A 14,697-nucleotide genomic window follows, 5' to 3' on the forward strand; every position below is an offset into this window, starting at 1 on the left:
TCACTACGCAAATGTGCTCATTTGTATAAAAAACAAATCAACAGCACGTTTGTTAAACTTGTTGTAAATCAAATTTCAAACACGTTTTTAAAAATCTTATAAATGCCGAAACCGGGTATTTTGGGGGTAAGGTTTCTTTGTCCGAAGTCCGAACTTGAATTAGTTCCAGGAGGTTTCTTGGATAAAATAAATACATAGTCTTTACCAAACGAGGGAAATCAAGATTATCTGCCGCAGTGGACTATGAGCTTTGACTTTGACTTTGAGAGATAAGGGAGGAATTCGTGGACAAGACACAAGCCAGTGATTGAATAGAGAAAGCTGTCTTGAAGAAAACAGAACAATGTCAGTGAGGAAAAGATGGAGAGGATTCTGAATGATGTACTGGAAAGAATGGCTTATGTCTGGAATCAGTCCCACTGCAGCTATTGTCGTTCAACTTGAAGGAATATCCATAGAGGTGAGAATTACTCGTTACAGATATTCAGTCTTTTTATAGCACTTCACCCAGAGATTCTGTAGTTTTGAGTGTCGGAGGACAGTACCCGTAGCAACCAAACCGCTATACCTGTAGCGACCAAAGAACTGGCCGCATGACCGCTGGTGTTATGAACAAAATGCCAAACTCGAGTGTGTCGCACATTTTGTACACTCGGGTTCAGAGCTTCATGTGAGCTAACTTATTTCAAAAAGAGATCATTTGAATAAGTGCTGATAAATTCTCCACTGATTTCTGATTTAAATAGACCTACTTTTAATATATAAAATAATCAGTCACCGCTTCAATCAATCAGAATCTGTGGTAGAGGTGTTGTACAACAAATATTGACTGCTGAATTTTCTTGCGGTGCAGGAAGGCGAGCCTCCTGATATGAAGTGATCCATTTAAGGTCAAGTTGTCGATATCATTTGCTGACGAATGAAATAAAATACCATAAAATGCACTCTAAGCACTTAAATGTACCCATGCTTTCTTTAATCAGTCATTGTCATTACTTCCTTGATTCCTAAGCGCGTATATAAGTTGTTTACTTTCTCATTAATGTCTGTCAATGTAAAATGAATGCTTTTCGTTTCTACAGGGACCACATTCTACTTTGACGAGTAACCTGAATTAGTGGAGGCAAAGAAACTGGAAATTTGGTACAAGGTAAGTTATCACCAAAAGACACTGCTTGTCTAAACCAATTCGTCCATCGCGCCATTGAATATACTTTTTACTTTTCAATGTCTCAATGCTTGATTGACTTTGCTTGATTTTGCAGGATTCATCCGATGTGGGACAAAGGGGATTGTTGGTTTAAACGGTACAACAGCAGATGGGTCATCCCAAGTAGAGACCGGGGAATTCAAGACTTGCATGTTCATAAGGTGAGGTAACCATTTCTTACAGGCGTGAACATGCACAAGAACCCCGGATCATAGCAACTAGGCCTGGTAAAGTAGCCCTTCGTTTTTTGTTTAAGCAAAGTTGAAACCTCTTTTTCAACTTTTGAACCATTTGGGGAGTCTGAAAGCATTGAAAGAAAGTCTCTTGAGAGCATTTTTCGTGGTATCTTCCCATGTTTGGTAACTAGTCCACAACTTTGCCAAGAGGCCAATGACGGAAAAAATATGTTTTATTGAAATTGGTTTTGAAAACTTAATGTAGAATTCAAATCGATTTTCTGATGTTTTCCAAGGTTCTTTTTAGCAGTGAAATGGATCACTTTCAAGTCATGTTGGTATTTTCCCAGAATGGTTCAACTACATGTTGTGATTGTGCGGGGTGGTGGTCTCTCACAGGTCATCGGCTCAAATTGAGCATTTCCTGTAAATCTGACTTTGTAAGGACTATGGGATCATCTATATCCCGATGTCCTCAAGACGGGTGATGGGATCTTCTATATCCCTACATCCCCAACGCAAGACCAGCGGGACTGTGGGATCTGTTATATCCCTATGTCCATCCGGGGGCGGATCTTGGGTGGCTATAAAAGGGAGGACAACTTTAACTCCGCTCCTTGGGGAGCTTGCATGTTAAAATTAATTCAAGCTCCATATGTCATCAACTTCTCTTTGAGAGAAAAAAAGAAATGGCATGATTGTCATAGCAACAGCGTCAAATATCTCATCGGTGTATGAAAGAATTGAAAATGGGTGTTCACAGAAAAAAATATGCAGGGTAATGTCAGGGAACTTGCCCCTGGATCCGTCTCTGCTGCAAGGCTTCATCAGCGAAAGTCGTCTCTAGGGCATACATAACTTCCTCAGGGATTTTTTGTTAGCAGTGAAATGGAACATTTCACTATAGGAGTTGTTTTCCCTTTTAGCTCAGTGAGATCTGTTATATCTCTCTGAGAAATGCAGAGACTATGGGATCCCCTATATCCCTATGTCGTTAGGGCTTAGGTGGGTGCGGAGATCGATATGAAATTGGAACTCGCTCCAGTTGGAGTCCTGGGGGGTTCCAATGCGAGACGTGCGACACCTAAGGGGTTAGGCGTGAGCTCCTTGCGCGCCGTCTAGCCCTACCAACGTTTTTGTTAGCCGCAAAAGATGCAGGTAGTTGTGTTCCTCGTGTTGAGGGCCGCGGACTTCTTCCATAGGGGCATGGCCCTGTTATCATTGATGGTTAGCAAGGGCGCTGGTACGTCCTCTCATCTCCCGGGGATGAGGGGGCGCGCGTGAGTAGGCAAGGGCACTCTCCTTCGGGAGGGCGGACCGGACAGTGGCAGATGGTGCCCCTGCGGCCACAGGGTAGCACCAGTCTGTCCAGCGATGGGCCCGCTAATTGCCGAAAGCGTGCGGGGCTGGTATCCTGGGACCTTCACGTGGTGGCCCTGTTTTCACTAACCTTACCAGGATAATCATTATACTTCAGCATCAAAGGTGAGCATGTGACTACTCATCAATGTAATTTATCGAGACAACTTTCTTTGTTCTTTTGCTTATCAAAATTGTTTTAAAGTAAAACTTCATTCCAGAATTGGAATAGTGAACCCTGTGAAAGTGGCATTCGTTGCCCATCGACGCACCTCAACATCACTTAGCTCTTGCTTCGTTCCATGAGACTGCTGACTGGAAAGTTCTCTACTTATTCAAAAGTTGTTTTTTTAAATCAATCTCTATAGAGAAAGTGTCTACATTTTCAAATATCTTCTGTGAAACCATAAACGAAATTAAGAAAGAAAATGTGCTCAAATTGAAATGCCTTTCACTCAGAAAGTTCTTTTTCATTATGACAGACAATGAGGAACTATGAAGTGACACACGATGGACGCAGTGATCAAATCCTCTACCTTCGTGCTGGTATGTAATTTTGTCATTGTGAATTGCAACTATGTCACAGCAGCATCAGATGCATTGCTGGCTTTTGCTCCCCATCCCCCGGAAAAAAGCTAAATCATTAAGCCTCCAACAGGTCTCTGTTTTTACTTATGCACAACTTTCCACCTACATTTCCTTAAACCTAAAGTGAAGTGGTATTCGTGAGTCTCGTCTGCATTGGCAATCTTTATCAAATCATTTGATCATTGTGTGCCCCGAAATAGTTGTCTTTGTAGGAGGTGAGCAATTTTACATTTGTCTTAAAATTGAACTATCATCAATTTTTTAATGACTTGCTGAAAAGGCAAGATAATAAATCAAAATACTTGCCCTTTCAAACACACTCTCTTCAAAAGAATTTGGTCCAATCGGACAGGTGCATTTCCTCTGAATATGTGTAAGCTTTTCTTTTGTTTGTTTTTAAAATTAAACTATCGCTTTTTCTTACGAAGATGGCGGAAGACCTTTGGCTTTGAGACTAGCTTCCTTGTTGGGTAAAGCACCAAGAGGCCAGATACATTCACTGACCGATGAGGCCCGTGATCACCATGGTAACACCAAGGCAAAGGCTCGCAGAGTAGATTCAGTGGTATGTATGTTTTATATTGCTCAAGTATTAAGGGGTTTGGGCAGAGTGAAAACAATAAATTTCACAATCCTCGGGATTCCCTTTACCCGCAGTGGCCGCTTTTCAGATGGCTCGGGGGTCATTCTTGAAGGCACTTTGAGTTTTTTCTAGCAAAATGTGATAACTGTTCACGAGTTAAATCCATTCATTTAGACACGATATCAGCAACAAGGTACCAGAAAATCAATTTTCTCTTGGACAAATTGAAATGTCATGACGCAAAAAGCCCCCCCCCCACCACTTAAAAAAAGGAATGAGCATGTTTAATATCTTGCAGGAGTATTGAGCCTCCTCTATAAATTGAAAAGTAACTTCGTGTAGTTCCATATTGTTGTAGTGAATTGTTCTTTTCATTTTTGATACATGTATCTGGTCAGTACATGAGCGCCAACCGAAGAAAAGGCGTGGATGCTTTGCAGTGGGTTGAGCATGTGCTGGATGATGAATATCACCGATGATGTCTCCATGGCAACACACACCAAGTAACGGCGTCTACTTTGAGGAACACAAGGCTGCTTGATTACAATTCTTTAAAACCAACTGCAAAAATGTCTCACAAAATATTTGATCAGAAGTTTGCGGCAGCATGTTTCCAAACCTCTGCCCTAAAACTTAGTGGTCTCCAAATAAATCTCTATACATGTGTAATAACAAATTGAGTTTGTAGCTACTTTATCTTTTTGAAAATTGGCTTTGACATGAACACTCAACTTTTTGGGCGTTTTTCTAATCCAAGGAGTATTATGCCAAGCATGTTAGAAAATAGACACTCCCTTTAAAAAAAAGCACTGTGAAATTGTCAAAGACATTGTGCAGGAGTAGGTGACCATAAACACTCATTCTTATTTAACAAAATACATTTTTAATTTCGGAAGTTTCAAAATGATGTAATCTAGAAGTAGTATTTGCGAGAATTATTGACGAATTATTTTACGACGAATTATTTTACGTAATTGTTACGTCCATTATCTGTTGATTAGATTCTTTTTGGACGAGAGAACTATCCAGCACCCTCTATTGTAGGGGCTTTGCAGTTGTCTTGGAACTTTGTGTCAGGTTTAGTTGGGCTTCCTCACCGTGTGGAACAATCAGATGTCTGATTTGAATAATAGCAATATATATTGACGCCTGTGAACCGATCCTCAAGAGTTTATTTCTTAAAAGTGTTTGTTTTTAGCTTTTTATTTCATGACCGAGAGATTGCTTTTGGAGCTTGCTTTATTTTTTCACTATTAATGAAATGAACGCGTGAATTAGTTGATGGAAGCCTTTCATTAGTCAAAGTTTTCTCTGGTAAGATTTATGTTCCGAACTTGATTCAGAGACTGCCCCCCCCCTACACGGATAATTGCAGACACACGTTGTCGAGGCATGGAACTGGACCAGGTTTATTATGATTACCTGACAACAAACAACTTTGCATTCATAGTCTGCTATCATTGTTCAATATCGATCTCGTCGGGATCCATCACTTTGAGTAAAAGATCAAGCTCCCTTAAAAAAAAACAAATTAGAAAAAGTAAAAAATAAAAATGAGGCGCTGTAGCAGCACTTTCAAAGAGGAAAAAGGGTTGAAGCACATACATGAAGTCGACTCGTACTAAGCACAGACGAAAAACTTTGGGGAGGGCCGTGGGTCTTAATTTACTTTCTTATTCTCTATGTAAAAAAAAAACTGATTAGTTTGATCATCAGGTCAATAGAGGGGGCTATTGAATTTTTAAAAAACCTTTTTATATTTTCTAGAGGGAGCCATACTCAAATTGCACGCCATTCAATGGAACCACGGGGGCGCTGTTGCCAATAAGTTGACGTTGGCAACTACAAGCCCACAGAGGGCGCTATATAAAATTTGCCACCTGACTATTTCATTCTATAGAGGGCGCCACTCACTTTGCCAACAGAGGGCGCTAAATATTGATTCAACAGAGGGCGCTTTATTTTTATTCAATAGACGGCGCTAAATATTGGTAAATGTTGTGGTGGCATGCCCAAAATGGGAAAGCGGGACACGATAAAAGCAAGGTCATCATGGTCATGAAGGCTGGAAAACATTTGTTGCCATGAAGGTAGGTTAAGCCCCATAATTTTCAATCCAGAAAAAAAGGTTATTTACGGGATCATGCAAAGACATTTCTCTTCATGTTGTATCGTACACGTGAGATGAAGTTGTAGTTTTCTTGGACGGGTTAGGTACGTGTGGCCTTGTACATGTACATGGGTCTTGCTCTTTTAGTAGTACATGTAGTGCATGTATGCATGATGCAGTGACATGAAGGCCCAGCATGCCCGGCCTAATCTGTTTCTTTGTGCTCTAACATAATGGTTATGGTATATAGGTACATATATGTAGCCGACATACATGTGTATGTTCGTTATTTTATGTGACTTGCTGCCAGTTTTGTTTACATACATGTAGGGTTGTAATGCTCAGTTCCTTGGTGCTCATTTTCAATGCGCTGCTGAACCACGCACATGTAGCTTGTCCATACATAAAAACCCAAAAACATATCGGTGTTCATTTCTAGTTTTTCTACCACAACCCAGAAATCTGTCAAATATTTGCTTCCTCAATTGAGCATAATGAACTGCACATTCCTTTTGAAAAATCTTTGTAAGTTGGCAAAATTCATTGATTTAACTCTGTCATGTTGTAGTTCAACATTAGAGTTTCATCTTGTTTTGTTGTAATTTTGCATGTAAATTCACCATTTATGCTCTCTTTCTGCTCAACTTCCCAACTTCAACCCGCCGTAACTCAGGCTAGCGCCACCATTTGTTCTTCTCAAGTGCAGGGTAGTTTCTTCTATTCATTAGCAAACTGACCATGTAAAAGTTATTTTAGTTGGCCACCTTTTCACCCTGTCTATTGAAACACAGTTTCGCTTCCAATGAAATTACAGTTGATTGTGCATTCAACCATCGGCTTCCACATGTACATGTACGTGTGCATGGCGTACATGTACGTATACCGCATGTGCGTGCATGTGGCAGCCATGTTACATTGAGACAGGATTTGCGAGTGCATGGGAAAACTTGTACATGTGGTACATGTACATGTAAGTCCTCTTTTGTGATCGCTGTGCTATTTCAACTGAGAATCACTGCTTTTACAATGAAGTTGACGTATAAAGAACAAGGGTTTCAAAGTCTTGTACCTGTCGCTGCATGTAACACATTGCACAATACTGTATGAGTCTGCCCTGGTATCGTCCGTTTTGTCCACACTGGGTTTGGGCCCTTTGGGCAGTTCTGTTGACACAAGGCTCAAGGCCAAAGATCAAAAGATTAGCGTACAGTAGTTTTTGGAGGAGCGCTTTCTGTATTGCAAGGAATTGATATGATCCATCAGTTTGAGTTTACTTTCTTGAATCTAGCCTGTGCTTAATTTGATTCATGCTTATGACTGTACTGTACCAGTGACCCTTATTCTGCTTTTACAATCAGATTTTCCCTTGAGAGCAACCGTGATCATAATTATTTTTATTTTTATCGTAGCTCTAGAGAACAGTGTACCTGTAAGTTAACGCTGGCCTTTGGACTATATTTTAGGAGTATAATGCCCTGGACATATGTACACTAGGTAGTATTTTGAAAAATTGGAGGTGTTGATCATCAATCGTCCATTTTTTTCCCGCACCATAGGCCACTGTGAGTTCCACATGCATCAGTTTGACTATTTTCACAGGTTTGGGTTGTTCAACCTGCACAGCGTATGTCGCCTGCCCTGCTGGTATCAATCCAGTCACACAGACATGACAGAGTCTACATGTTATGCATACGTGTACATGTAGGTTGCTCGTGTGATAAAAACAGGATTTTACCAAAAATATTCGAACCGACTGGTCGAGTATTTCCTAAGTTTCACTGCTAAATTAGACTTGATAAGACTTACATTGTACATGTGTGTAATTGTTTAATGCTTTTAGATGGTGTACACATAACATTAGGTCACTGCTGGGAAAAATGATCGGCATCACCATAAGAAATGCTTTCCTTTATGTACATGTTTATCTTGTCTGACATCGAGGCTATCAAGTTGTCCTTCCATTGCAAAAATTGTAGCAATATTTTTTGGACATCTTAACTGAAAGGAAGTACAGTGTAGTCTGGAATTACAATAGTCTTTATAGAGGGCCTGTGTATGACGCCATGTTAGAGGGCATTTCTTTCTTCCTCTATGATAGGTTCGAGTAAACCTTTTGTGCATGCATTGTCTTTAAATCTAAAAAAATATGTCCTCTGGGAGAGCGCTCCACACAGGCCCTCTGTTAGGCCAAGTTGCTTACATTAGCATTATAGTAAAGTCCTCTAACATGGCACACTTGATTTTCACGTGACTTCCTCATACAGTGTTGCCAGACATCTTGTGGAAAAAGCCTCAACTTCACACTAGCACTGTAACCTTCACACTCACTGTTCAACATTTGTGAACATTTCAGGAGTGATGAAATTTTGTCCATAGAAAATTCAAAAATGGTGATGTCTGGGAACTGGGCAAGAATTCCACTGAATGTTACCTGATGTGCGCACTTGAAAACATCTCCACAAATCCCACATAATTTAAGAAGTTCTGTGAAGCTGATCAATTTCAATAAATTTTTATTACCTCAATTAACATACCTACACAAAAACTCTTTAGAAAATTATTTTTACATTTTTTGGGCCCATTTTTAAAAGAGTCCATTTTGCTTTTTTTCAGGAAAAAAGATCTGTGAAAGTTGTGCCAAAATATAAATTTCAAAGAAACATTTTAGTGGGTGAGTAAAATCAGGAGCTTTGAATTAGAAAAGTGGAAGTTTAATGAAATTTCACTTATCATGAAATTTGAGGTAAAAATATTGCTCCTGCAAGGCACTGGAGGAACATTATGGGCTATGCAATAAGTGAAGGATGTTGTGTAACAACAGCAAAAGCTGAAGGATGCATTGTTTATTTTAATTGTAGGAGGAAATCAGGGTAAGAGAAGATGATGGAGCAAGTACAGGCTGATGTGTGGGCAGCATCACCGGAGAGAGCAGAACCTGAGTAAGTTCCTTCCCAGCATCAGGTTATTCAAAGATGACCTGGATTGACAACCTAAACTGTACAATGTATTCCTGCAAATTTACTTCTCTTCTCCTTTTTTGTTAAATCTTAATGCCAGCCTTCCCAGATCTTTCAAAATCCACCAGGAGGTTTGTAGAAGATGTAGCAGGATTGAAGGAGGTAGAGCCCAGCCACTTTGATTTCACGAGGGACTTGATGTCTTTGTAGACTTTTGGAGAATGTACCATTGTGGGGAGGACTTTTTAGGATTTGGGAAGATTCCCAGGAACCACAGTCTTTCTATGCTGTCCTTTTGTCTTGCTACTTGAATGATTTTTTATAATTGTTTTGTCTTGACTCCAGTAGCTTGGAGGAGTTCAGCCACATAGAGAATGATGAAGATGACTATGACGTTAGCCTTAGCACAGACAGTGAAATTAGGTACGTGTACCTTGGCCAGAGACTATGTGTGAAAAGGTTCTGGATAACAGAAAAATGTAACAGTTTGATACAGAAACTTAGTATTGTGTGTTCCTGTTTCAAAATTTGACAATATAATGGAAGTGTCCACTCAGTAAAGATATTGAATCTTTTTTGTATCTGTGGGTAATTTCTTTGTTATCAGAGGAGAGAAGCAGGAAGAAGTCCAAAAATTCCAAAAAAACAAAAAGAGAAAAGAAAAAGTGGAAGAAATTTATTTTTTGTTTCAATTTTGGTTTTTTTTGTAGTGAATTCACCTGTCTCGTGTTTTTGCAAGTGAAAACAACTAACAGAGTCCGTGATGACATACATGTGTGTCTTTTTATCCTCATTTTGTTCTTCTAAAGAAGCAAGCGCAGAAGAAACTCAAGTTCCAGTGAGGACTCCGGTGACAGCGACCCTGACAGTGATGACGAACAAGAACAGTGGATGAAGAAAACAGCAGGTAGAAAAGCTGTCACATTGCAGTCATGTTTGCCATCTGCTTAGAAATCAATTTATGCTGGTACATTTGGCCGTGGCACTTCTGAATTTAACCCTAAAAGAGCTGCATTACTTGGACCATCTCAAAGCTGGGGGGGGGGAATTTCACAAGAACTGGGCTGTCCAATGCCAGAGTTTTTAAAAACCTGATGTGAATGTACAGACTTTCCTTTTTAGTGCAAGTTTGAAGTTTCACTTCAACCTGTTCTATTTTTGACAGTCATTTGGAAGTTGAAGGCCGCACACATGCCAGCCTTCGTACATTGAGCATAGCAGCAGAAAAGAGTACATTTTGGATTGATCTCTCGTGGAAAAATGGACACTGCTTGAGAGAGTTATGTTTGATTTTCATAAAATTGTGTCAGAATGGACCGTGGGGAGTTACTACAAAAAACACCTAAAGGCTTGTGGAAAATGTGCACTGCTGTGATACCGGAAGAAATGTTGAGGGGGGGGGTGGATTCCCCGGCTCTTTTAGGGTTTAAGTTCAGATGGGCTTCAAGAAATCCCCACTTACTTCAAACAGGAAGCAGTCCCTGGGTATATTCTTTTGTTTGTACATTTGGCAACTGACCTTGTCCAAATCATCTGGCTTAGGCTGACATTAGTTCGTGGTTGGTGCCCTGCCTGTGGGCTCATCTTCTGGCATCACTGCCCTGCTAGAGTAAGCAATCTCTCTTGTTTCTTTCCTCACAGAATTACAAGAATAGTAATTACGATTTTAGTTCTCCCAACGGTTTTCCTATCACCCATCAGCCTCTGTACCAATCATAACCCACTCACTGCCGTGCACTGATGGTTTCCTGATTCAGCAGTGACACAATATGATCTGAAACAAAAAATACAGTTACAAAGGCAGAATGGGGCAGGGGGCAATTGGGACCTTGTCTGCCACTCCTCCCCCACCCAATTGGGACCTTGTCTGGCACTCCTCCCCACCCAATTGGGACCTTGTCTGGCACTCCTCCCCCACCCAATTGGGACCTTGTCTGGCACTCCTCCCCCACCCAATTGGGACCTTGTCTGGCACTCCTCCCCCACCCAATTGGGACCTTGTCTGGCACTCCTCCCCCACCCAATTGGGACCTTGTCTGGCACTCCTCCCCCAACCAATTGGGACATTGTCTGGCACTCCTTCCCCAACAAATTGGGACCCTGTCTAGCACTCCTCTCCCAACCAATTGGGACCCTGTCTGGCACTCCTCCCCCAACCAATTGGGACCCTGTCTGGCACTCCTCCCCCAACCAATTGGGACCTTGTCTGGCACTCCTCCCTTCACCCAATTGGGACCTTGTCTGGCACTCCTCCCCCAACCAATTGGGACCCTGTCTGGCACTCCTCCCTTCACCCAATTGGGACCTTGTCTGGCACTCCTCCCTTCACCCAATTGGGACCCTGTCTGGCACTCCTCCCCCAACCAATTGGGACCCTGTCTGGCACTCCTCCTCCACCCAATTGGGACCTTGTCTGCCACTCCTCCCCCACCCAATTGGGACCTTGTCTGGCACTCCTCCCCCAACCAATTGGGACCTTGTCTGGCACTCCTCCCTTCACCCAATTGGGACCTTGTCTGCCACTCCTCTCCCACCCAATTGGGACCTTGTCTGGCACTCCTCCCCCACCCAATTGGGACCTTGTCTGGCACTCCTCCCCCAACCAATTGGGACCCTGACTGGCACTCCTCCCCCAACCAATTGGGACCTTGTCTGGCACTCCTCCCTTCACCCAATTGGGACCTTGTCTGGCACTCCTCCCCCAACCAATTGGGACCCTGTCTGGCACTCCTCTCCCGCCCAATTGGGACTTTGTCTGGCACTCCTCCCTTCACCCAATTGTGACCTTGTCTGGCACTCCTCCCCCAACCAATTGGGACCCTGTCTAGCTCTCCTCTCCCGCCCAATTGGGACCTTGTCTGCCACCCCTCCCTTCACCCAATTGGGACCCTGTCTGGCACTCCTCTCCCAACCAATTGGGACCTTGTCTGGCACTCCTTCCCCAACCAATTGGGACCTTGTCTGGCACTCCTCCCCCACCCAATTGGGACCTTGTCTGGCACTCCTCTCCCACCCAAATGGGACCTTGTCTGGCACTCCTCCCCCACCCAATTGGGACCTTGTCTGGCACTCCTTCCCCACCCAATTGGGACCTTGTCTTGCACTCCTCCCCACCCAATTGGGACCTTGTCTGGCACTCCTCTTCCACCCAATTGGGACCTTGTCTTGCACTCCTTCCCACCCAATTGGGACCTTGTCTGGCACTCCCCCCACCCAATTGGGACCTTGTCTGGCACTCCTCCCCCACCCAATTGGGACCTTGCCTGCCACTCCTCCCTCACCCAATTTGGACCTTGTCTGGCACTCCTCCCCCACCCAAATAAAAATAAGATATAAAAATAGTAAACGAGAAAAACTGAAATGTGTTTTTGTTGACTCTGTTTTTAGGTCTCGTCATCCAAATTGCAAAGCCCCACAGTGATGTCTCTGCCCCAGAAAGGCCATCAAAGGTTATATGACTTCCAAAACAGTTGAACAGCTGTGCCCCTCCTAACAAAAGACAGGGCCCCCACCCTGCCCCCTGCCAAAAATTTGGTTGTGGATGTGCCTTTTCAGTTTAAACCTTGGCTCATTTTGGCACAACACACATCTACTGTGCCTATAGCATTACCCTGTTGTATTCAAGAAGACTCCAACCGATCTTTTTGTGTTATTTCTGTTGATTTTGTTTCCTGATATCAGATTTGGGAGGGCTTTATCGCCAGGTGAATGTACTGCAGTGGCTGCCTGCGTTGAGGCCTTCAAGCATATCCCATGTCATGATGAAAGTGGACTGACCAGTGATGAAATCTCCCAAGTTTAAGATGCAGGCCTTACATCATGAATGGTAGTAGGTTAGAGTGTCATGTGATTGATGTCGGCTTTTGACCAGTAAGCAATCAATATATACATGTATGAAATAAATGTGTTTCATTGTTTCTTCATGATGACAGCTTGCCAGAAAGACTGATTCCACAGGGAGTTTAGTCCCATAACCATCTTGAAACCAAGTTTGATTTTCAACAATAATTTCGTCAGTTGCTTTTTGGATAGCTATCCCTTTTCAGTCATGTTTGCCGTCTGTTCAGAAATGAATTTTGCTGGTACGTTTGGCCATGGCATTTGCCAGTGTCTAAAGGTTCAGATTTGCTCTTAATAAAGACAGTGGATATTTAGCCTTCACCGGCAAATTTAATTAAATTGTATTTTGCCAGCTACATATAGACAGCGCCCTCTTTGAATGAGTAAGCCTATAAAGTGATTAAATTCACACTATATTCCCAGTTCAATTGGTGGTCGAGTGGATGGCGTGCACATCTTGAGATGGCTTGATATGCTCTCATGTGGGTTCAATCCACAGCTGTCATCCGTTACTTTTCCCAAACAACTAAGAATTCTCTTCTTTTGTTCTTGTAAATTGACTTCACCGTTTAATTTAAGAGTATTACATCCTCCTTCTAATTCATGGCTCTGGAGGATTTTATTTTTTTAGAAAAGAAGTGAAGAAATTGTAAAAACGTCTGATTCCCACTTTGTGAATACAGAGTCACAATGACTATGTTGGCACAGACCCAGACTAAAGATTTGTCAGGGTAAGAATTTCTTAGTCCAAAAAACCAGTTTACTGCACATGTTCCTGGTGAAATATTGTTTATTTGCCAGCGATGGCTGAATACCCTCTGCCTTTTATAAAAGAACCCATTCACTTGAAGAAATCCCAAATCACGGACAGTAGCTGCTATTTTTGTGATGTACGTGAGAAGAACAGAAAGCAGTAACTTGGTACCATTTTCTGTTCGTATATTTCTCAACTGATTTGAGTTAGTCCCTTACCTTTCGTGTTACTTCTAACCGTAGCCATACCTTTTGGACCTTGCCTTATAAAACCCACGACTCTTTTGGAGCATTTTTGAAAAAGTAGTATTTGCCAATGCAGACCGGCATACATGTAACTACTTCCTTCTCTTTTTTTACTCTTTGAATTTTAACCAGGTGTTCAAGGGGACAGCACCATGGTTGATCCCCTGCCTGTGGGCTCATCTTCTGGCATCACTGCCCTGATAGAGTAAGGCGATAGCAGTGGGGCTGGTACTCTGCTTGTGGTCTCGTATTCTGGCATCACTGCCCTGATAGAGTAAGGTGATAGCAGCGTGGTTGGTCCCCTGCCTGTGGGCTCATCTTCTGGCATCACTGCCCTGATAGAGTAAGGTGATAGCAGCATGGTTGGTCCCCTGCCTGTGGGCTCATCTTGTGGCATCACTGCCCTGATAGAGTAAGGTGATAGCAGCTTGGTTGGTCCCCTGCCTGTGGGCTCATCTTCTGGCATCACTGCCCTGATAGAGTAAGGTGATAGCAGTGGGGCTGGTACTCTGCCTGTGGTCTCATATTCTGGCATCACTGCCCTGATAGAGTAAGGTGATAGCAGTGGGGCTGGTACTCTGCTTGTGGTCTCATATTATGGCATCACTGCCCTGATAGAGAAAGGAGGTAGCAGCGTGGTTGGTCCCCTGCCTGTGGGCTCATCTTCTGGCATCACTGCCCTGATAGAGTAAGGTGATAGCAGCATGGTTGGTCCCCTGCCTGTGGGCTCATCTTCTGGCATCACTGCCCTGATAGAGTAAGGTGATAGCAGCTTGGTTGGTCCCCTGCCTGTGGGCTCATCTTCTGGAATCACCACCCTGACACAGTAAGTCACCTCTCTTGTTTCTTTTTTCACTTAAGTACAGGATTAGTAA

The 14,697-nt window shown here is 42.7% G+C and overlaps 1 protein-coding gene and 1 long non-coding RNA gene across 5 annotated transcripts in view; both read left to right on the plus strand.

Moving 5' to 3' along the window:
* Window positions 1–2,787: 2,787 nt before the first annotated feature.
* On the plus strand, window positions 2,788–5,072 carry LOC147797957 (uncharacterized). The gene is made up of 4 exons (XR_015426777.1): window positions 2,788–2,871; window positions 3,228–3,291; window positions 3,762–3,898; window positions 4,315–5,072. It is a non-coding gene; the product is annotated as an uncharacterized LOC147797957 (long non-coding RNA).
* Window positions 5,073–5,912: 840 nt separating this feature from the next.
* Window positions 5,913–14,697, plus strand: part of LOC147797958 (uncharacterized) — a 216,358-nt gene continuing 207,573 nt past the window's right edge. The window contains exons 1-6 of one of the 4 annotated variants that reach the window (XM_087141794.1): window positions 5,913–6,006; window positions 8,885–8,965; window positions 9,329–9,406; window positions 9,793–9,890; window positions 12,665–12,853; window positions 13,955–14,648. In XM_087141794.1, the coding sequence (XP_086997920.1) occupies window positions 8,907–8,965; window positions 9,329–9,406; window positions 9,793–9,890; window positions 12,665–12,759 (330 nt within the window). In that variant the 5' untranslated portion in view covers window positions 5,913–6,006; window positions 8,885–8,906 and the 3' untranslated portion in view covers window positions 12,760–12,853; window positions 13,955–14,648. The remainder of the gene's footprint in view (window positions 6,007–8,884; window positions 8,966–9,328; window positions 9,407–9,792; window positions 9,891–12,664; window positions 12,854–13,954; window positions 14,649–14,697) is intronic. The other 3 variants (XM_087141795.1, XM_087141796.1, XM_087141797.1) reach the window with 3 other exon arrangements.

Source organism: Acanthaster planci, linkage group LG10, assembly GCF_054643075.1.
Source record: "Acanthaster planci isolate LZ-2023a linkage group LG10, COTS_SCS, whole genome shotgun sequence".
NCBI lineage: Eukaryota > Metazoa > Echinodermata > Asteroidea > Valvatida > Acanthasteridae > Acanthaster > Acanthaster planci.